General features: G+C 49.8%; 2 protein-coding genes across 2 annotated transcripts in view; one reads left to right on the forward strand and one right to left on the reverse strand.

Moving 5' to 3' along the window:
* ELMOD3 (ELMO domain containing 3) overlaps positions 1 to 3,339 on the reverse strand; it is a 33,591-nt gene extending 30,252 nt beyond the window's left edge. The window contains exons 1-2 of the mRNA XM_048829038.2: positions 3,315 to 3,339; positions 2,787 to 2,875 (exon numbers count right to left, since the gene is read on the reverse strand). Coding sequence (XP_048684995.1) covers positions 2,787 to 2,875; positions 3,315 to 3,339 — 114 coding nt within the window. The remainder of the gene's footprint in view (positions 1 to 2,786; positions 2,876 to 3,314) is intronic.
* Positions 3,340 to 5,055: 1,716 nt separating this feature from the next.
* Positions 5,056 to 20,824, forward strand: part of RETSAT (retinol saturase) — a 31,471-nt gene continuing 15,702 nt past the window's right edge. Inside the window, exons 1-6 of the mRNA XM_048829529.2 lie at positions 5,056 to 5,308; positions 7,769 to 7,951; positions 15,011 to 15,252; positions 15,791 to 15,992; positions 18,844 to 19,041; positions 20,463 to 20,582. Coding sequence (XP_048685486.2) covers positions 5,149 to 5,308; positions 7,769 to 7,951; positions 15,011 to 15,252; positions 15,791 to 15,992; positions 18,844 to 19,041; positions 20,463 to 20,582 — 1,105 coding nt within the window. The 5' untranslated portion in view covers positions 5,056 to 5,148. The remainder of the gene's footprint in view (positions 5,309 to 7,768; positions 7,952 to 15,010; positions 15,253 to 15,790; positions 15,993 to 18,843; positions 19,042 to 20,462; positions 20,583 to 20,824) is intronic.

Consider the following 20,824-nt stretch of genomic DNA (forward strand, 5'->3'; position numbering starts at 1 on the left):
GTTCCAAAGCAATGGATATGCTCTTACCCTTTGCAATACCCTGCCACTGTGAGACAGGGTTCTCTTTTGTAGCAGTCTTCAAGACCAAATACTTTGCCCAAGTCAGCAGTGAATGGGAGCTACATGTCACCCTCTCAAAAATAAAACCTAGGTTTGAAAAGCTGTGTGCTGAAGAACATGGTCACGCATCTTGGCAACTAGCTTCAGGGCTGCCTCAAGATGTTTTGTTAGAGAAAACATGAATGTTGTCACTTAGCAAATAACTGTTAAAAAATCACTTAGGTAAGAGCTAGTCTATGCTGCAAAGGGTTCAGTGGAGCTGCAGCTTATACCGAAAAAAGGATGTCTCGCTTTTTCTCACTTTAAAAGGTTTGGGAAACTGTGACTTAAACCAGCTTCCTGGGCCCATGATCTATATTCCAATTCACAAAACTGCCCCCAACACAGGGGGAATTCCAGGAAGGACCATACAAAACATTGGGGGCACACTGGGGGCTGGAGGAAGCATGGCAGTGGCAGACCTGCATCCAGCCAGTTCTGCCTAGGGCACTGGAGCCATTGATACAGGGGCGCTAATTTGTGGCTTTCAGTGGCTACAAACCCTCAGTTTAATGTAGTTTTTGTATATAATTCACTGGGGAGGGATTAGAAAGGAGCAAGATAAAAAATTCTATTATGTGCACATGTAACAACTTCTTCCTCCCCCCTTAAACTTCAGCATTGCAACACAGAGCTTTACTTCTTGAGCTAAGCACTAACTACTTTGGCTGGTAGCCGGACAAAGTTCCTACCCTATGTGAACCAGATGTTAGAGGAGGATCCAGGATAACACACTCAAGTAATGGACTACCTATTCACAAGTCACCTAATTTTACAGACAACACAGTCAAGGACAAAAATATGGCAGGTGTTCTTTCTTTCTGAGGCAGTGCCGCTGACTGAATGGGATTTGGAGCTGCCATATTAACAGAGCTAGGTTTTATTTCAAGTTTCTGCAGACTCTTGGTCCCGTATGAGGCCACGCTGAATAATAAGGGAGGTGAAAGGTATAAAATTGTTAGCATCAGTCTGTGGAAGAAGTGAGTCTAGAGCGCATGGTATCTGGTTCCGAGTGCAATACACACGACCTAGGTCAGAATATTTTTGATGGAGGAAAAGCAGCAGGTGGAAATCCCATCCAGAACTGGAGCTATGTATCAAACACAGATTCTGGGGTAGTGCATATGCAACAACAGAGTCATCGTGCAAAAGCAAGCTCAAAACACAAATGGGAAATAGTAATTTTCAGTTAAAAGAATGCATTTGTACTGGAACAACAAAGGTACCTCCTCGACCCCAGTACTATCCCCAGGACAAATTTCAAAGTCCGGCTGCAAACCAGGGAGAGTGAGAGCCCTTCAGATAAAGGCTGCAAGAATTTGTTTTACAATGGGAAGCATTAGGCAACCTAATTACAAGGGTTGCTGCCAGTACTCCTTTTAAAAGGCAAATAAAGCATCAGTCCCTGCAGCCAGGATAAAGCATGTCTACACTTCAGCTGGCAGGTGCGACTCCCAGCTCAGGCAGAGGTACACACACTAGCTGTGCTTGAGCTGGCATGCTAAAAGTAAAGGCGTGCCAGGCTAGTCATCCACCATCCATCCACAACTAGACCTCTGCCAGGATTGTGTTCAGGCAATCAGCCTGAAACATCGCAGCCCCGCCGCTGTTTTTAGCATGCTAGCTTGAGCACAGCTAGCGTGTGTAGGTCTACCTGAGCTGAGAATCACACCTCCCGGTTCCTGGTCAGACATCCTTACTTCAGAGCGGTGTGTAAGTGAGGCGCATGGCCAAGCTCACCCTCATCCCTGGCCCTGCCTAGCCGTCTGAGGGGTTCCAACCAGGGAGAAAAGGAATTTCCAGCCCAGGGCCCATCCCTGCAAGTGGCTGGAGCCAGCTACTTCCAGGGAAGGTGGAAGACACCCATTCCCCGGTCAGCTCCTGCCCTGGGCCCTTCCCACCCTTCATCCCTCAAGTCCCAGCACTGTTCTCCCCTTCCCCGCATCCCATTCCCCCCAGCCATATGCCCTGCCCCATGGCCCCCCTGGCAACCTGGCCTCTTCTCCCCACATGCTCCCCCTGACCTTAGAACTCCTCCCCAGCCCCCTGGCCCCCCGCTTTACAGCCCCCCTTTCCCCCAACCCCGCCCCCCATGCAAGCTTCTGCTTCCCCTGACCCCTTCCCCCCCTTTACAGCCCCCTGACCCCCCCTTTCCCCCACCCCCCCATGCAGGCTTCTGCTTCCCCTGACCCCTTTACAGCCCCCTGACCCCCCCTTTACAGCCCCCCTTTCCCCCAACCCCTCCCCCCATGCAGCCTTCTGCTTCCCGTAACCCCTTCCCCCTTTGCAGCCCCCTGACTCCCCCTTTACAGCCCCCCTTTCCCCAAACCCCCCATGAAAGCTTCTGCTTCCCCTGACCCCTTTCCAGACCCCTTCCCCCAACCCCTCCCCCCATGCAGGCTTCTGCTTTCCCTGACCCCTTTGCAACCCCCTGACCCCCCTCCCCCCATGCAGGCTTCTGCTTCCCCCCCTTTACAGCCCCCTGACCCCCCTTTACAGCCCCCCTTTCCCCTTCGCAGGCTTCTGCTCCCCTTGGCCCTTTGCAGCCCCCCCGGCCACTCCCCCCTTTATAGCCCCCCCGCTCCCCGCGACCTTTGAACCCCTCAGTCACCCCTCCCCCGCCCGTCTGATTAGCCCCGCCCTCGCCACTCCTCGCAGCCCCAGCCTCAGACGCTCCCCCACCTCACTTTCTCCCCCACCTCGGCTCCTTCCACCGCCAAGCGCCGGCGCGCACGCCGCGCTGCACGCCGGGAGTTGTGGTTCCAGGAGCCTCGCTCTCCCAGAAGGCACCGCGGAGCCCAGTGGGCGCGGCTGCCGCCTCCCCTCCCCGACTACAGTTCCCAGAGGCCCCCCGCGCGGCGAAATCTACGGCGTCGGAGGAGGGACAATCGAAGAGGCGACGCGTCCGTCCAGGGAAGCTCTTAAAGGGACCTGAGCCCCAGCCAGGGGCCCGCCTCCCGGCCACCCCCGGCCATCGAATACTGGGGGCCAGCCCAGTGCCCTGGCCCCACTGACACGCCCAGGGGGCTGCCGGAGCCCGTTGGGATTGGGGGGGGGGGGCCTTTCACCAGTTACAATCCATTTAACTCCGATGCCCCATTAACGCTTGGGAGAAAGGGCTTCTGAGAGCAAGGAGCCGCACCGCCTTGCTTCCGACGACACTGTATTGTTTTCTGATCACCCTGCCCCAGCCCTCCTCCCGCGGCTGTTATTACCCGGACTGTTATCACCATTAATCATAACTCGCCTACGTTCCTCAGGGATATTTAATCATAGAATCATAGAATATCAGGGTTGGAAGGGACCCCAGAAGGTCATCTAGTCCAACCCCCTGCTCGAAGCAGGACCAATTCCCAGTTAAATCATCCCAGCCAGGGCTTTGTCAAGCCTGACCTTAAAAACCTCTAAGGAAGGAGATTCCACCACCTCCCTAGGTAACGCATTCCAGTGTTTCACCACCCTCTTAGTGAAAAAGTTTTTCCTAATATCCAATCTAAACCTCCCCCACTGCAACTTGAGACCATTACTCCTCGTTCTGTCATCTGCTACCATTGAGAACAGCCGAGCTCCATCCTCTTTGGAACCCCCTTTCAGGTAGTTGAAAGCAGCTATCAAATCCCCCCTCATTCTTCTCTTCTGCAGGCTAAACAATCCCAGCTCCCTCAGCCTCTCCTCATAACTCATGTGTTCCAGACCCCTAATCATTTGTGTTGCCCTTCGCTGGACTCTCTCCAATTTATCCACATCCTTCTTGTAGTGTGGGGCCCAAAACTGGACACAGTACTCCAGATGAGGCCTCACCAATGTCGAATAGAGGGGAACGATCACGTCCCTCGATCTGCTCGCTATGCCCCTACTTATACATCCCAAAATGCCATTGGCCTTCTTGGCAACAAGGGCACACTGCTGACTCATATCCAGCTTCTCGTCCACTGTCACCCCTAGGTCCTTTTCCGCAGAACTGCTGCCTAGCCATTCGGTCCCTAGTCTGTAGCTGTGCATTGGGTTCTTCCGTCCTAAGTGCAGGACCCTGCACTTATCCTTATTGAACCTCATCAGATTTCTTTTGGCCCAATCCTCCAATTTGTCTAGGTCCTTCTGTATCCTATCCCTCCCCTCCAGCGTATCTACCACTCCTCCCAGTTTAGTATCATCCGCAAATTTGCTGAGAGTGCAATCCACACCATCCTCCAGATCATTTATGAAGATATTGAACAAAACCGGCCCCAGGACCGACCCTTGGGGCACTCCACTGGATACCGGCTGCCAACTAGACATGGAGCCATTGATCACTACCCGTTGAGCCCGACAATCTAGCCAGCTTTCTACCCACCTTATAGTGCATTCATCCAGCCCATACTTCCTTAACTTGCAGCACTCAGCAACTCCGGCTCTTGCTGTAATAGAATTACAGAAGATCAGGGTTGGAAGGGACCTCAGGAGGTCACCTGGTCCCACCCCCTGCTCAGAGCAGGACCTAATCCCAAATTTTTTTCCCCAGATAGGGGGACCGTTGGAGACCCTACTTTGAACCGACGTCCAAGACATCACCGTACACAGCCTCAGACCGCCGAGAAACCCTCCCGCAAAAGTGGGGGAGAACCGAGCAGACATTCTTGATGTGGATTCCCTTTAGCGCATGACTCTTTGGAAGCGGCTTAAACTAAACTAAAAAAAGGCACTCTTAATGCCCCAAAACCACATACACATGAGGAGTTTTACTGGCCAAGCTACACTGGTATAATTACACTGATAGACCAGCCACATGGAGAATTACACTGGTATAGCTGAAGTAATATTATGCTGGCATCACTGTGCTGGTCAGTTTCCTCATGTAAACAAGCCCTAAAAATTAACCCTAAGAGAGGGAGACTCAATAGGTGTTCAAATCTCTTTGGGGTTCAGGCACAGACTCAGTTCTTGACTGTGCCTTTAAGGGGAAGTTTCTGAATGAGAGCGGAGGACTTCCCCCTGGAAGGAGGGGCAGGTGCCCTTTCAAAGGGCTGCCCAGCTTTCAGGGGCATTCCTCGGAGAGAAATCACAGCAGTTATGTGGCTGTACTGCGTCCTGCTCGCCCTCCTGCTTCTCGCAGTGCTCAGGAGGCTCCTCAGGGGCAGCAGCTCCCCCAACCCTTTCTCTGCTGACTGCAGGAGGCCACCTGCCCCCCTGGTGACTGACAAGGATGTTCGGAAAAAGGTTATCAAACAAGGTACCTGAAAGTGCTTTTGCTGGCAGCACCTGCTCCAGCCACAGCTGGAAGGGGGGTGGGCGTGATGGGGAGTGCATAGAGGGAAAACGGCCCCTTACCCCGGCAGGTTGTCTGGGCAGAGGCAAGCCAAGAAAGATTGGAACTGGGAGCTGCTTTCTTTCTTTCTTTCTTTCTTTCTTTCTTTCTGCACAGCTGTTCTCTCATTAGCCGATTTCCAGATCTCCTTCTCCACCTCCCTGTCACCTTTGTCCACACACACACACACGCTTCCTCCCTATACTCACTAGTGCCTGCCCACTTGCACCCCTCCACATCCATCAATATCTGAAAGTCAGTGCCATATACCCATACCCACCAACACCTGCCAGTGCCCATGCCCCCCTCCCCAATAGCCAGGAGTACTTGTATGCACCCTCCAGCCTTTTCTCTCCCTGTGGTGAAAGCACCCTACCCCTTTCTGCTGGCCTAATTCATCCCTTGATTGGGTAATTTGCCTGAAATCAAGGCTGCTATTCCTCAAGTTAAGTGCATTCCCTCCCCTTTCTCTATACAGTCAAAGAGCTGTGACTCAGAGATAAACCTCTATGATTCCATGCGGTGGTTTGTATAACCGACCCTCATTGCCCCCAGGTAATGCCCACACCCTGTTAGGTAATGCAAAAACACTGGGCTGGTGTGCAGTTCAATCATCCGCATATGTTTCACTCATGTTCCAAAGTCTGGAACGAAGCGTTCTGTTTGTGGAGGGTAGGCTATAAGTCTGCTCCTTGGTTCTCCCTACCCACCTACCCACTTCCACTTTTGCCTCTGAGACAGCTTCTTTTCTTAAAGCACTAAGGGGCATGTTCCATCTCTGGGGGGAATGCACCAGAACTAGGAACAGAATCTTGCATGAACATTAACAGTGTCTATTTTCACCTCTGGAAATTGTACTGCTCTCTCCACATCATGGGGAAGGAAGAGACCCTGCCCCCAAGCTTGTCTGTTATCTTTCATCAGATCTTCCAAGCATCACGTGTGGCATTTGGCACTTAGTCATGTACCCACATCCAAAAAAAATGTCAAGGGAGTCAGATTCCATTGCAAAATACCCCATAGCCTAGGAGATTTCCTAGGAGAAGCGCCCTGAGCTGCAACCCAAGACACCATAAGTTCTCTTCCCCTGGGCTGCTGTTAATATTTCTTCCTAACCAAGACCTCAGACCACTACTTTAGGGGCAGTAACTATCATTGATCCATCTTACAGATAAGATAACAGAGGTTATGCAACCTCACGTCAGACAGAACTGCGATAGAACCCTCATCTCTAATATAACAGACCCAAGTCTCCCCCACTTTGCCACGCTGCCTTTCAGAAGGACTGTGCCAAGCTATGTGCTTGGTTGTGCACTAACCAACTACTAGAGCACACTGCTCCCAGAGCCAGGAAATCCTAATACTCAACATTCCCCTGCTGTGTAACCCGCTGACAAAGTGTATCAGGTCTCCCTCAGCAGGCTGCTCCACATGGAAGATAACAGCCTACTTCTGCCACTGGTTATTTGTGTAGATGAAAGGTATAAATACCAAGGAGCTGGAGAAATAGTTTACTGTGTGGTATGAAGGTGGTAGGAGTATAAAGGTAAAGCTGAGAAGAGAGAGATCTGGTCCTCCGGGAAAGGGTCTGTCCAGGGGAAATGTGAGACAAGGTGGGGGTCCAATTTTATTGGACCAATCGGACAATCCTATTGTATGGGATGTTTACAGCTTGACTGGAGAGTGTATTTAGATGATAAGCCCTTTGGCAAGGACCGAGGATGATCTGGATGCTCTTCTAGCTCTGATTCTATCTGTGAAACTGAACTGGTGAAGCAGGAGAAATGTTGATCCTGAGCCTGGCTGTGAAAGCCTGGTGTCACCCTTGGTTTTTCCAGGGGCAATTTGTAATGACCCTACTGGCGGGTGATGAACCTGAGCTTCTTTAGTAGCCCCACTCTCGGGAAGGTAATCTGCTGCCAGGATACACGATAGTGCCCCACCTTTTATAATCGGTTTGATCTTGCCAGCTTAGCCAGGACCACCCCAAAACTATCTTACAGTCTTGCACTTTACACAGTGAATATGGAAACCAGCTCTTTGCTCTTTTGCCAAGAGTCTCACACCTCTGTTACAAGAATGCCCCTCCCCAAAACTGGAGAGTGTCGGACCCGGGCCTCCATCCTGAGAAGCAGCTTCCTTGTGACCCGCCTTGCACTTCCCAGTTCCAGCAGGTTTGGAAAGAACAGCAGTTCCTGTACTATTTGTTTAGCAGCCAGGGAATGCTAATGGACCCGCATCTAACACACAAATCCTTTAGAAGGTAAACAATGGCCCAATTTGGGTCTGGTCCTAGGAATGAGCAGGGGAAGACAGCAGGAGAGTTACTGACCCAGTTGTTGGAGGTAGCCACGTGTTGATGACAACTTTCTCCTTCTTCTTCAGCTTTCTCGGCTGCCAAGGTCCCTGAGAACCTGGATGCTGTTGTGATCGGAAGTGGCATCGGGGGGCTGGCCGCAGCCGTGCTCCTCTCCAAAGCTGGGAAGCGAGTGGTGGTTCTGGAGCAGCATGGAAAGGCGGGCGGCTGCTGCCACACCTTCAGCAAGAACGGCTTTGAGTTTGATGTAGGTGAGTCTGCCCAGAAACCGGCCAAGAGGGAAATCAGATGGCACCCGTTGAGAAATGGGCCCCGGCGGAGGGGGCAGGCAGTGCCTTTCCTTGGTAGCGATCGTGAATAAACAGGCCCAAGTCTTGAGAGAACTCTTCCTGAGCGTTCCCAGAAGGAAGCATGTGACAGAGCGGTCCATCACACAGCAGCCCGGAGGGCTGGTTTGTGAAAGGGCACTATCTGATCTGCATTAAAATCCTCTCAAGCCCGAGGAGGAGTGGGAAAGGAGAAAGCAAGGAGTGTGCCTATCTGCAAGAGCACAGAGACCCACTTGGTCCAGATAGCTTGCAGAGTTGATTGGCCCCATAAGAGCAGAGAACTTCTGCAGCTGGGACTTCTGAGGGGCTGGACTGTAAACTTCAACTTCTGTTAAAGTCACCGTATGCCCCTTGGCCCATCCATCCAGAAGTGAGTTCCGTGCATACGATTCCCTGGCTCCCTCCTACTCACTCTAAGGTGTAAACCTGCCCTGCTAATAAGTAGTCTATGATTTTTAACACCCACCTCACTGGCCCCAGACTAGCACTGGCTTGTGCGTAAGCGCGTGGGATAAGTAATCCTGCATTCTTTTTGCCACATAAGGGATATTGAATAGCTGAGGCCAACCTGTCGAAGGTGCTACAGAAACACTATGGGTGTTCTTATTGTTACTTTTCAAGCAAACTAATATTTACAAATGCTGATGGGAGGAGGCAGAAACAGCACGGCGGCATTTTGGAAGGTTTTTTTAATAGACGAAAAAGGAGATTCCCGGACTATTCACAAATAGGTTGTAGGATTTCCCCTGCAGTGTGCCCAGAGCTATTTGAAACGCTTGACATTTTGTTGGTCAAAGGTGGCTTATGTAAAGTTGGAGAAGTCTGGTGATGGGCAGGGCAGCCGCTCAGCCGGCTCTGAGCCAGAGGAGGGGCCAACAACCGGCTTCCCAGTTATAAAACCATTCTTGACTCTTCCGAGTCTCCCAGCAACCGCATTGGCCGGGGGGCGAAAGGCGAAGTCGGTGTGAAGCTAGCCCTCCCCATACAGTAGCGTGTAGCTGGACTCAGAAGGCAAACGGGTTTATGTTGCCTGGATTACACACCTTTGAAAAATCACCCCCTGAGCACAGGGAGCAGATTGTTTGCTGAGCTTGTAAAATGTTCCCTAAGGACTAGATTGAGCTGGGTTGACAGGTGGCCTGTCGCTGTCCTGCCTCGAGGAGGAGCTCTGGGAAGGGATTGTGCTTTGGGGCACAATTCACCCCCTCTTTCACTCTTGCTTGTGGTACGGGGGGGGGGGTAGGGTAGGAATACATTACTTCAGTCCAGATCCTCAAGGACTTCCAACCCAGATCCTCTGGAGTTAGACACCTAAATACTTTTGTGGCACCCCTTTCCAGAATGCTGCTTACTCTCTCCTGTCCCACCCCTCACCCCATTAGTCCAGGGGGAGGAGCAGACAGCAGCATCGGTAGGCTTCTGTTTTTCAGGGTTTATTTGTAGCAATTTTTGAGTTCTGCGTGGATGTCCAAAACTCAGGGGGTTTCAAGGTTTTCTCTTTGTATGTACCGGGGTGGCCAAACCACAGGTCGCAAGCCCCATGTGGCTCTTTTACAGTTAAAGTGCGTCTCGCGGTGGTCCCCACCTCCATTCTCCGCCTACTAGGGGAGTGGGGGGGAGAGCTTCAGGCTTCAGACGCCTGCTGGGGCTTGGGGCACACCCAGCTCTCGAACTTCTGAGGATTCACAGATTCATAGATATTAAGGTCAGAAGGAACCATTATGATCATCTAGTCTGACCTCCTGCACATTATTGTATGCAGCTCAGAGGGTCAGTAAGTTTGGCCACAGCTGGTATATACTGTAATGAGTAACATGTATATATTGTAATCACAGTTGCCGACTTTCACACGGTAAATAAGCACTCCGACTTTCACAATAAGCCAAAAATCAAACAAATCCCATTTCAAAACAAGGCCAAAACCAGCCAATCCCTAAGAACCCCAACTCTCTATGTGACTAGATCCCCCCGGCGTGCAGTCTGGGACTGTGGTGGGCCCGCTGTGCACCCCGACTCTCTCCCCTCCCCCCTTGCCCCTGCTTGCCGGGAGCTGATCAACAAAAAGAAGCAACAAGCTACAAGCCAAACAAACAACAAGCTACAAGCCAAAAACTAGCCAACAAGCAACTCCCAAGCCAATTAAGCCAAAAACAAGCCCAATTTCTGCATTTTTTTCACGGGTTCGGCATGTCTGATTGTAATGAGTAATCTCTTTGTGATGTTCCCTAGTGCACTTTAACGTCGTACTCTTTCAAACAGTGGGCACCAGCAGGCTCTACACAGACCAATTCATTAATGCACATGTTAGTGCCCTTTAGAAATCATATCCCTGTAGTCCACAGGACTGCTCTGGGTAGACCAGCCCTTAGATACAAGCCGGGGAGCATGAATTGAGTAGATCTTGTCAATGTTTTTGCAGTGCTTATTGGATAAACACAGTTCTTTGAGTATGAGCTGTGTTGTATTGGTGATTTTAGGTTTTAACCGACCCCTAAGCATAAGCAAAGTAGCTCAACAGCAGGTAAAGCACTCCTTCGGTCTTCCCATCTCACCCCTAAAGGAAGCCAACGTTTTCATTCCCTGCAGTAACACGCTGAACATATGTCTATTTATTTGTGGCAGCAGAGAGCTTACGCTCACACAGCAAGCTAGCTTCGTGCTTAATTATCCCAGCCCCTGCATTGCAATCCCTGAGCAAGGCAGCGCTGGTGGGCTGAGAAGAAATGCGTAGTACGTGCTTTCCAAATGTTCTGGCAATCGGCAGATACTGAATGGCTCCCGGGGGTCACTGGTAACTAGCAAAGCTCAGAGTAGCCCTCATGCTCCTTAAAAAGGGTTAGGGCTGGGGCCGAATCCCATCCTCCGAGCGAGGAGATACAAATGGCTCTGTTGCAGTCCAGTCTTCAGCTGCACCCATTGCTCATTGGGTGCTGCTGAGAATCTGGCACCAGGTCTAAGGATTCAAGAATGAAACCATATTCTAAGAAGTTGCGTGTGTGTCTAAGGGTGAGTCTGCACTGCAGCCGGGGGGTGTGACTGAAGATATACCCCAGATAGCTGTAAGACTAGCTGCCTCCCTCAGGCTCCTTCTCTGCTCTTAGTACAACACATGCTGCAGTCACACCTCTGGCTGCGGTTGTAGAAAAGCTTGTCTCCTATTGTTTTATTTGAGAACAAGTTCATGTCCTTAAAAAGACTGAACTGTAATGAATACACACATGGAGTAGGGGCGAGATCTGAATCCACTGCCTTATACCTGGTGTGTCATTTACACCTGCGTAGAGCAAGTGTATAAATCTGATCTGGGGGCCTCAAACACCCAGTTGGTACAGACGTCAGTGGCATAAGAAGGTGCCCAGCAGGGATGATCAGCTCTGCAGTCTTGATCATGGCATTTCCTTCCTTTTTAGGTGCTAACATTTGCCGTCTAAAAGGTCCTCTTACCATTATATTTTTTTTCCTTGTGGAACTAATTGGTGTGCGCTTAAAAGGAATTGCAAATAACACATCTCTACTTTCAGAGTAGCAGCCGTGTTAGTCTATATCTGCAAAAAGAAAAGGAGGACTTGTGGCACCTTAGAGACTAACCAATTTATTTGAGCATAAGCTTTCGTGAGCCACAGCTCACTTCATCGGATGCATGCAGTGGAAAATACAGTGGGGAGATTTTTATATACACAGAGAACATGAAACAATGGGTGTTACCATACACACTGTAACGAGAGTGATCAGGTAAGGTGAACAATTATGGTAACACCCATTGTTTCATGTTCTCTGTGTATATAAAATCTCCCCACTGTATTTTCCACTGCATGTAACCGATGAAGTGAGCTGTGGCTCACGAAAGCTTATGCTCAAATAAATTGGTTAGTCTCTAAGGTGCCACAAGTACTCCTCCACATCTCTAGTAATACCCTTTCCTATAAGGTTCCCACTGATTTAAAATGAAAATTAGATTGGGGCCTCTAACTATAAATATTTATGGTATGTAGCAGGTCTTCTTGAACACACATTTTAGAAAGAATTTAGGAAATAGTTTGAACCGTTTAAACAATATATGTTCACCTGTATAAACGCTATATATTTTGTACGTATCCTGAAAACTAGTCTTCGAGGCCTAATTATATAACGTAAGAAAGATTTTAAGATATGAACACCTGTAGTTAAGGTAAATTTTTATAATATGCCTGCCTTTTTTAAAATAGACAGATATTGATGCTTGATTTGACATTCAAATTTAACTTTTTCCCCTCTAATCTCAGATGTAGTAAGAGTATTGTTAAAATCCCTGTAAGGTCTTCATATTAGTTGTGAACATGCAAGTGTTTGACACGTGATTATTATGTAAGCATTGCTTTTAACATAATCTTAGATCTGGATTTTGAGAAGCCTGAATGCTCTGAGTATGGATTTTGCTGCTCTTCCTTTTCCCCACTGTAAGCTAGATAATTGATTGACTGCCCTTCAGATACTGGCTTGTTTTCATAGGAGTAAACAGAATTCTGAGACATGAAGGAAGTGCCAGAAACAATACCCAGCAGGGAATGTCTCTACCTCTCTTAGTCACAGTAATGTTGGTGACTAAGATAATTTTAATTCCCGGATAAAAACATAGTTAATTGGAATTAAGGTTGAGAGTACATATAAGTCACTTAGAGATAAAAACCATTAGAGATCTTGCATTTCTTTCCAAAGCTAGCCTTTCAAACCCAGGGAATTCACAGGTAAGGTTAAACTTAAAAGAAATCCAGACATATTAGGGTAAGAAATGCACAGCTAAGTCACTCAACCAACTTAACTCTGTCTTGCAGTGATGCTATGCAATAACCACACAATTGTAGATTCAGATTCTAAGGCCAGAAGGGAACCACTGTGATCATCTAGACTGACTTCCTGTATCGCACAGGCCAGAGAATTTCCCCAAAACAACTCCGGTTTGAAATATTTTTAGGAAAATGTCCAATCTTGATTTTAAAATTGGCGGTGATGGAGAATCCAGCCCAGCCCTTAATTAGGGTTGCCAACTTTCTAATCGCACAAAACCGAACACCCCTGCCCTGCCCCTTCTCCAAGGTCCCACCCCTTCCCTGAGACCCTGCCCCCACTCACTCTATCCCCCCACCCTCACTCACTGGGCTGGGTCAGGGGGTTGGGGTGCGGGGGGGGAGGAGGGCTTTGGCTGTGGATGCGGGCTCTGGGGTGGGGCTGTGGATGAGGGTGCAGTAGGAGGCTCTGGGCTGGCGGGTAGGGCCGAGAGGTTCGGAGTGTGGAAGGGGCCTCCGGGCTGAGGCAGGGGGTTGGGGTGCGGGAGGGGGTACAGGCTCCGGGATGGGGTCAGAAATGAGGGGTTCAGGGTGTGGGAGGGGGATCTAGGCTGGTGCAGGAGGTTGAGGCCTGGGGTGAGGGCTCTGGGGTGGGGCCAGGGATAAGGGGTTTGGGGTGCAGGAGGGGGCTCTGAGCTGGGGCAGGGAGTTGGGGCTCGGAGAGGGTGCGGGCTCCAGGAGGGAGTTTGGGTGTGGGAAGGGGCTCGGGGCTGGGGCAGGGGTTGGGGTGTGGGCTCCGGGAGTGAGTTTGGGTGCAGGAGGGGGGGGCTCAGGGCATGGGAGGGGGTGAGGGTGCAGGAGGGGGGGGCTCAGGGTGTGGGAGGGGGTGAGGGTGCGGACTCTGGGAGGGGGTTTGGGTGCGGGAGGGGGCTCAGGGATGGGGCAGGGGGTTGGGGTGTGGGAGGGGGTGAGGGGTGCGGGCTCCGGGTGGTGCTCATCTCAGGCAGCTCCCCGCAAGCAGCGACATATCACTCTGCTCCTAGGTGGAGGCGCAGTCAGGCGGCTCTACGCACTGCCTCCACCCGCAGGTACCAGCCCTACAGCTCCCATTGGCTGCAGTTCCTGGCAAATGGGAGCTGCAGAGCCGGGGGAAGGGGCAGTGCACGGAGGCCCCGTGGCCGTCCCTCCATCTAGGAGCCACGGGACACATCGCAGCTTGCAGGGAACCGTGCGGAGCCAGGTAGGGAGTCTGCCAGCCCTGCACCAACTGGACTTTTAACAGTCCAGTCAGCCATGCTGACCAGAGCCGCCAGGGTCCCTTTTTGACCAGGCAGACACCTGGCAACCCTACCCTTAATCAAGTTGTGTTCCTAGATTTGATTCAACTGGCTCTTTTTTTAAAGACACATTAGACTTACAGTTTTAACAGTGACCTCAGCAATATGAAAGCAGAATAATTTTCCAAAGGTACAGACTGTGAGGTTGTCAGATGTGTTGATTTGTTGAGATACATGAGTATGGGGTCACCCTTCAGGTTCTGTGTGAGAGCAAGCAGGATGAAGGTGGGGTATACGCTGCTTTTCAGTAGGCATTAGAGGTGGAAGTGAAAGCCTCATGGAGTGTTTATCAACAGAGCCATAGGAGGTGTGGGACAAGGAATGCTGGAAATCTTACCCTTACCTTCTTATTTCCATGCTTTTGAGGATTTGACTGGGTGGAGTGTGTCCTGTTGCAGCCTTTCCTGTCACAAATGTATTTGTTAAAATGCCCCTCTAGCCTTTTGCATGTGCGGTAGAACCTCAGAGTTACGAACACCAGAGTTACGAACTGACTGGTAACCACACACTTCACTGGGAATCAGAAGTACACAATCAGGCAGCAAGAACCAAAAAAAATAAAAAAGCAAATACAGTACAGTACTGTAATAAATGGAAACTACTAAAAACTAAAAGGGAAAATTTTAAAAAAGATTTTTCTTCTACATAGTAAAGTTTCAAAACTGTATGAAGTCAATGTTCAATTGTAAACTTTTTAAAAGCACCACCAGAACGTTTTGTGCAGCGTTACGAACATTTCAGAGTTCCAAACGACTTCCATTCTTGAGGTGTTCGTAACTCTGAGGTTCTACTGTATCTAGCATGTCACATAGCCACATCCCATTGCAATCTAATCTCTGGGCTGTGGCTTTCTTGTGTAACCATTCGCCATTGCCTTCCAGGTATTCATTACATAGGGCAGATAGGGGAGAGGTCCCTGATGCGTTTCCTTGTGGACCAGCTCACGGAAGGGCAGCTGCAGTGGTCCAAGATGCCATCCGTCTTTGATGCAGTAATTCTGGGGGAGCCTGGAAACAGCAAAATGTATCGCTTGTACAGCGGGAAGAAGGAGTATGTCGAAGGGCTAAAGAAACAGTTTCCAGATGAAGCCGTGGCTATTGAGAAATTTGTGAGACTTGTAAAGGTAACACTGGCTTTGTCTTTATGATGTTAACTCCTCCTCTCCGAGTTTAGTGGTCATCCAGCTAGAACAATACCCTGCACTTCAAACACAGGGATACACGAGTGTCCAGCTCTTCCCGCTGGGATGCTGTGATTTAAAAAGGATTGAATTTTTGGGTGTAAGATGACGACTGTCCTCAAGGTGGTACGGCTACCGGGGCTGCCTAAGGGCAAGCACGTCCTGTCGGAGGAAATGACCCCTGGGCCAAGGTGTTATCAGAGATCCCTGGGGTGTCCTGCATGTCAGAGCTGCTGGGTAACTAACATTCTTGAGCCAGAGTGGGAGACTGGGCTGGCCTTTTGGTACTTTATCAAGTGACTGGCAAGAAGGCAGCTTGTGGGCAGCTCTGGGAGCTGCTGTGTGATCAATGTCTCCCTCTATGCAGCCAAGTTCTCTGGCCCTTTGCCTTGCAATGGCAAAACTTCACGGAACTTCTGCTCCAGCCCAGTCCCCGAAGCCATCTGTGATACTTCACAGCTGTTGCTTTTTCCCCTTTCAGAGAGTTGCTCAAGGAACTACGCACATGACTGTTCTGAAAATGGTGCCTGTGCCCCTGGTCAAGTTCCTGAGCCGCACCGGCCTGCTGGCATGGTTCTCCCCTTTCTTTAAGATGACGTCCCGAAGCTTGACAGACGTGGTCAGTGAACTCACCACAAACGAAGAGCTCAGAGCGGTATTTAGCTATATCTTTCCCACTTATGGTAGGTGACTTGTTTTTAGCAGACAGACCAGTTTTCTGGTATAAACCCTCTTCTCCGAAAATATCCTGCCTGGACTGCCCTGTGGTGCATGGGAAACCTTGTCCATTCCTTGTCCCCTTTTGCAGAAGTCCATGTTTTAGCTCTGGGGTGCTGGTCAGAGTCCAGTTCTGATCTTTACTTTCTGCAGCCCTGAGTTTTCCTTGCAGTTTCCATCGGGCACAATTTTCTTCACACCCTGCTCTGAACTCCTGTTTTTGCTTTGAGCTGCTAACCCCAGAGATGGCTGCATTTAGGTGGGTAGAACAGTTGGCTTGTATGGGGAAGTAGTAGTGAGCAAGACCCTGGCTTGGCTCCCCCTTCAACCACACACATGGAACTTGTCTTCAGTGTCCCATCCTGCCTCTGGGTGCCTCACATGGGGCAGGAACTTGCTCCCAACACCAGGGGAAGGGACGCTGGACTCCCCGCAACTACTCCCCAGCTCCAGCTTCTGGCCCCATCAGACCATCCTCTTGTCTGGAATAACAGCCTTCTCCAGCCGTCCGTGAACGTAGCTAGTCCCGCAGGTTGAGTGGAAGCCGTCCGTGCCGCAGTGTTAAAGGTTCAGGGTTCAAACTCTCCTGATGATTCAGGGGTTGTCAGAGTTGTACATACCAGAATTTGTTTTTACGTTTTTCCTGCCCCCCCAAAGAAACCTAGGAAATCACATATAAAAACCTGCGTCAAAGTGATGTTATATTGTTTGCAAAGTCAAGCACTCAAAAAATGATCAACCTGAGGTTGCCCAGCAACCTTTACTCTGATCCTGGTGCATACAATATATGAGACTGTCTTTAATTACAGGATGAAATACCATGTGTTTCCCCCAGGATCCCTGCCTCATTCAGTGCGCAGGAGAGACATGCAAGGGGGCAGAATTAAGGTGGGATGGGCAACTGTAAAGCTGGCATTTCCTAACGTTGCAGGGCTTGACTTTGCAACCTAAATCATGCTCTTTTAGTGCAGCATTTTAAAACATGTGTCTACCGTAGAGTTTGTAATAGGTTTTTCAGATCTACCAAGTACACGGGGATTTTCGGATGAAAGGTGCTATGTACACGTCAGGGTGCGTAATCAACTACTAAAAGGTCATGTTCGCTTTCAACTCCATTAAACAGAATCAGGACCCACTGAGTGGGAAAAGAAGATCAGTGGAGAGTAAAAACCACATGAAACCCTATTTTTAAAAAAACCAGCAAGGGTTGGAGAAGAGAGATGACAGCAATATACAAGTTAATGGTTGGGGTGACTCACACGCAGGCATTTGCTGGGCTGGGTCAGACAAAAAATTTGCTAGCATGCAAATTTCCAGATGACTGCAGAATTAAAGTCAGGAGAAAGCCAACTGTCAGTCCGAGTGGTGCAAGTTGCCATCCTCAGCTGCCTGCAAAATCGGTGCTCTCCAGGCATGAGTCTGGATGATCCAGCCCAGCGGAAAGAGAAGCAGACCCAGCTGCCATGTGTGTGCATAGATTGCTACTACCAGAGGCGCTGTAGAAATTATTAAAACTTCCGGCTTAGTATGCCAAGCTGCTCTCAGACACTGGCACCCTTTAGTCAGAGATTTATAGATTTAAAAAAAAACTATGAAAAAAATTAAGAGCATTGTGATCATCTTGTCTGATGACCTGCATATCACAGACCATAGAATTTCACCCAGTTACTCCTGTCTTGAGCCCCATAACTCGCCTAGCTAAGAATATCTGCCAGAAAAGCTTCCAGTCTTTATCTGAAGACTTAGAGATGGAAAAGCCAGCATTTCCCTAGGAAATCTGTTCCACTGACTAATCACCCTCACTGTTACAAATTTGTACCTTCTCTCTCATTTGAATTTGTCTGGCTTTAAGTTCCAGACAAAGTTAGTCCTAGGACTCCATCTCATTTCTCCAGATTTGTCTATAAAGGTTTAATTGTGTATTAGTTATAACTAGTAAAGGACAGCATTGCCAAGTCTTGCACTGTTATCCAGAATCTTGTGATATCTGGTGGTGGTCTTAAAGCCCCAGCTCCTGGAGTCAGGTTATTAGGTAACTGTAAACATCTTAAGCCTAGTTTTCACTTAAAAAAAATTCTGGCCCCCCAGTTGGGGAGAAAAACTTGAAAACATGAACTGTCTTATGGTGGCTGTGCTCTGACTGATCAAACTGCTCACTTTATGATAGAGACTGTTCCTTTGTCTGGCCCCCTATTCTCTGGAGTGCCGCAGTTCTTGGCCCTCTGCTCTTCTCTGTCTAACTTTTAGACCTATTATCTCTACTCTTAGCAGGTTTACCCTGCCAGTGTTAACTGGCCACACCTTTCACCCCCTCTTCCATCCCCGTCCACCCTCTGTGTACCTCTTGGTTTGTCTCAGCTTCCTTCAGCTAACTGTCACCAAAACAGACTACCCCTCTTAAGTAAAAGGAACATCTCCCCTGGGAGCTGCATACACTTCCTGACTCTGCACCTTCCACTGCCCGTAACCTCAGCATAATCTTTAACCCAAGACTTCCCTCCTCCTCCTCCTCCAGTGTGCATCTGAGATTGGGTCCGAGGAGATGTAGATAGAGTTGGTGTCATCTCCAAATTAGTGTGATGGTCTCCCTTAGTCTTCAAACCATAGCAGGAAAAGAGCTGTTAGTCATTTATTCATTGCAGCATTGCTCCGTACACTGTGTTCTCAAATGCATTGTCTAGTTTCAGCGGCTCCAATGATGGGAGACCGTTCCACAGCTTAATACAGCTCTCTTCTCGGTTAGGCTGCCTGAGGAAGAAACGCAGCAATGAAAAGTTCTGTATGGGAACAATCCCTCTTCTTTGCTCTGTCTTCCAGGAGTGGTTCCAGCCAGCGCCAGCTTCTCCCTACATGCAGTTCTTGTGAATCACTATATGGAAGGGGCATGGTATCCCCGAGGTGGCCCCAGTGAAATCGCCTTCCACACCATCCCAGTGATTGAGCAGGCTGGCGGGGCTGTTCTAACCAAGGCGGTGGTGCAGAGCATTTTGGTGAATGCAGAAGGCAAAGCCTGTGGTGAGTGAGGCTGGGTCAAGCCTCTCCCTTCAAGCTCACGTCAGCCCCTATATCAAAGAGGAACAAGGTACCCTCTGCACAGATCCCAAACTGCAGAGTACAGAGCGTGTGTGTGTGTGTGAGGATGCGTGCAGAGGAGCTTGCCCTGCAGAGGAGCCAAGGAGCACTAGAAGGGCTGGCCAGCTGCTGGAGATGAGCCAGCGCATTGCAGGCAAAGTGAGAGACTGGGGCTTTGTTCTGCTTTCCGTGCAGTCAGCCAGCTGGCCACCATCTCACCCTCCCCTCCCCTGGCACTGCCCCCTGCCTAATTCCAAGGAGCTCTGGCCCCAGCTGCCTGTACGCTGGGCCCATGCAGGCCACCAAGTTATCTAGATCCTGATATGGCATCTCAGACCCTGCGCAGGACTCTATTGAAGGAATATGTTCAATATTCCTAGCGAAGGCATCGAACTGCATGTGAGAGATACGTCGCCTAATGCACTGCTAGCTGGCGCTCAGCTCATTGTGGCGATGACGGGGGTTTACGAACCTATGGAGAATGGGGAACTATTGCAGAGAGCAGGGCAGGGTGTTCACAGCAACCTGCACGGCTAAGCAAGTGAGCGGCACCTTATTGGACGGAGAGTGGAGTCTCGGTTACCCTGAGACAGGAATCTGGAGTGTGCCAGATTCTGTCTGCACCCCAGCACAGGCAAAAAGGAGTTGGGGCCCCATGGAGATGCAGCTGGGCCCTGAGGTCATTTTTACGAGAAGGAGGGGAGGGCAGAGCTGGAATGGCGATGGGTGTGAGGAAGAGGAGGGATAAGTCACCAATAGACACACCTTCCCCACAACGGCTCTCAATCTGAACTATTTGCATACTGCCAACCCCCATTCCCAGTGACAAGTACCCCCTCCCTGCTGTCCAGTCCTAGCACCTCCCCTGACAACTCCAGCTAAGGCCCTTTTCTGACAACCATCCACAAAACCCAATTCCCCTCCCAGATGCCAGCTCCCCTTGTCTCCCATCAGTGGCAAGGAAGCCAAGGTCAGCCCTGTTTTCACAGATGCAAAACCTCCCATTAATCTGTGGCCTAAGGGTTTTCTATAGCATCCACCATGGCAGTATCTTGGCATCTAGAGAATGGATCTAATACTTCCCAACCTGTGAGCGCCTGGAAATGCTAGAAGTGCCATCAAAAAGCCTATAAATGCTCTCCCCGGTTATTTATGTTTTTGCCCCCATGTCCAAATGCTCCTGTGGTAAGTCCCTGCCCCATACATGATCCAGCCTCCTTCCTGCACCTGACCTGATCACACACCGTTTGTGTCTGTCACTCCAGCCCCATGAGAGTAAAGGGCTCCTGCCCCCGGCCAGTGCAGAGGAAAGTGGCCTAGGGGTGGATTATTAATTTTTTTTTCATCTCACCTTTTCCTTTCAGGTGTTAGTGTGCAGAAAGGCCAAGATCTCGTGAATGTCTTTGCTCCTATTGTGATTTCTGACGCTGGAATATTTAACACCTATGAGCGGCTATTGCCAGCGGAGATACGAACTTCACCTGGTAAAACACCATAAGCTTTTCCACAACACCACTGCACTTAATAACGGGCAGCTCCTGAGATCTAACATACTAAAAATCCTTGTTGTACTAATCTCCTCCCAGATCAGTTCCCCACTAATACTGGACCATATTCAACACATGCTATTAGAGGGGGGTTGCTTGATAGCAAGTCCTATAGTTAAGGATGCAAAACTGTTTCCATTCCAAATGATTTTGTGGAAAAAAAATGTTTGAAGTTGTTT

The sequence above is a fragment of the Caretta caretta genome, chromosome 26 (genome assembly GCF_965140235.1).
Source record: "Caretta caretta isolate rCarCar2 chromosome 26, rCarCar1.hap1, whole genome shotgun sequence".
Classification (NCBI taxonomy): Eukaryota; Metazoa; Chordata; order Testudines; family Cheloniidae; genus Caretta; species Caretta caretta.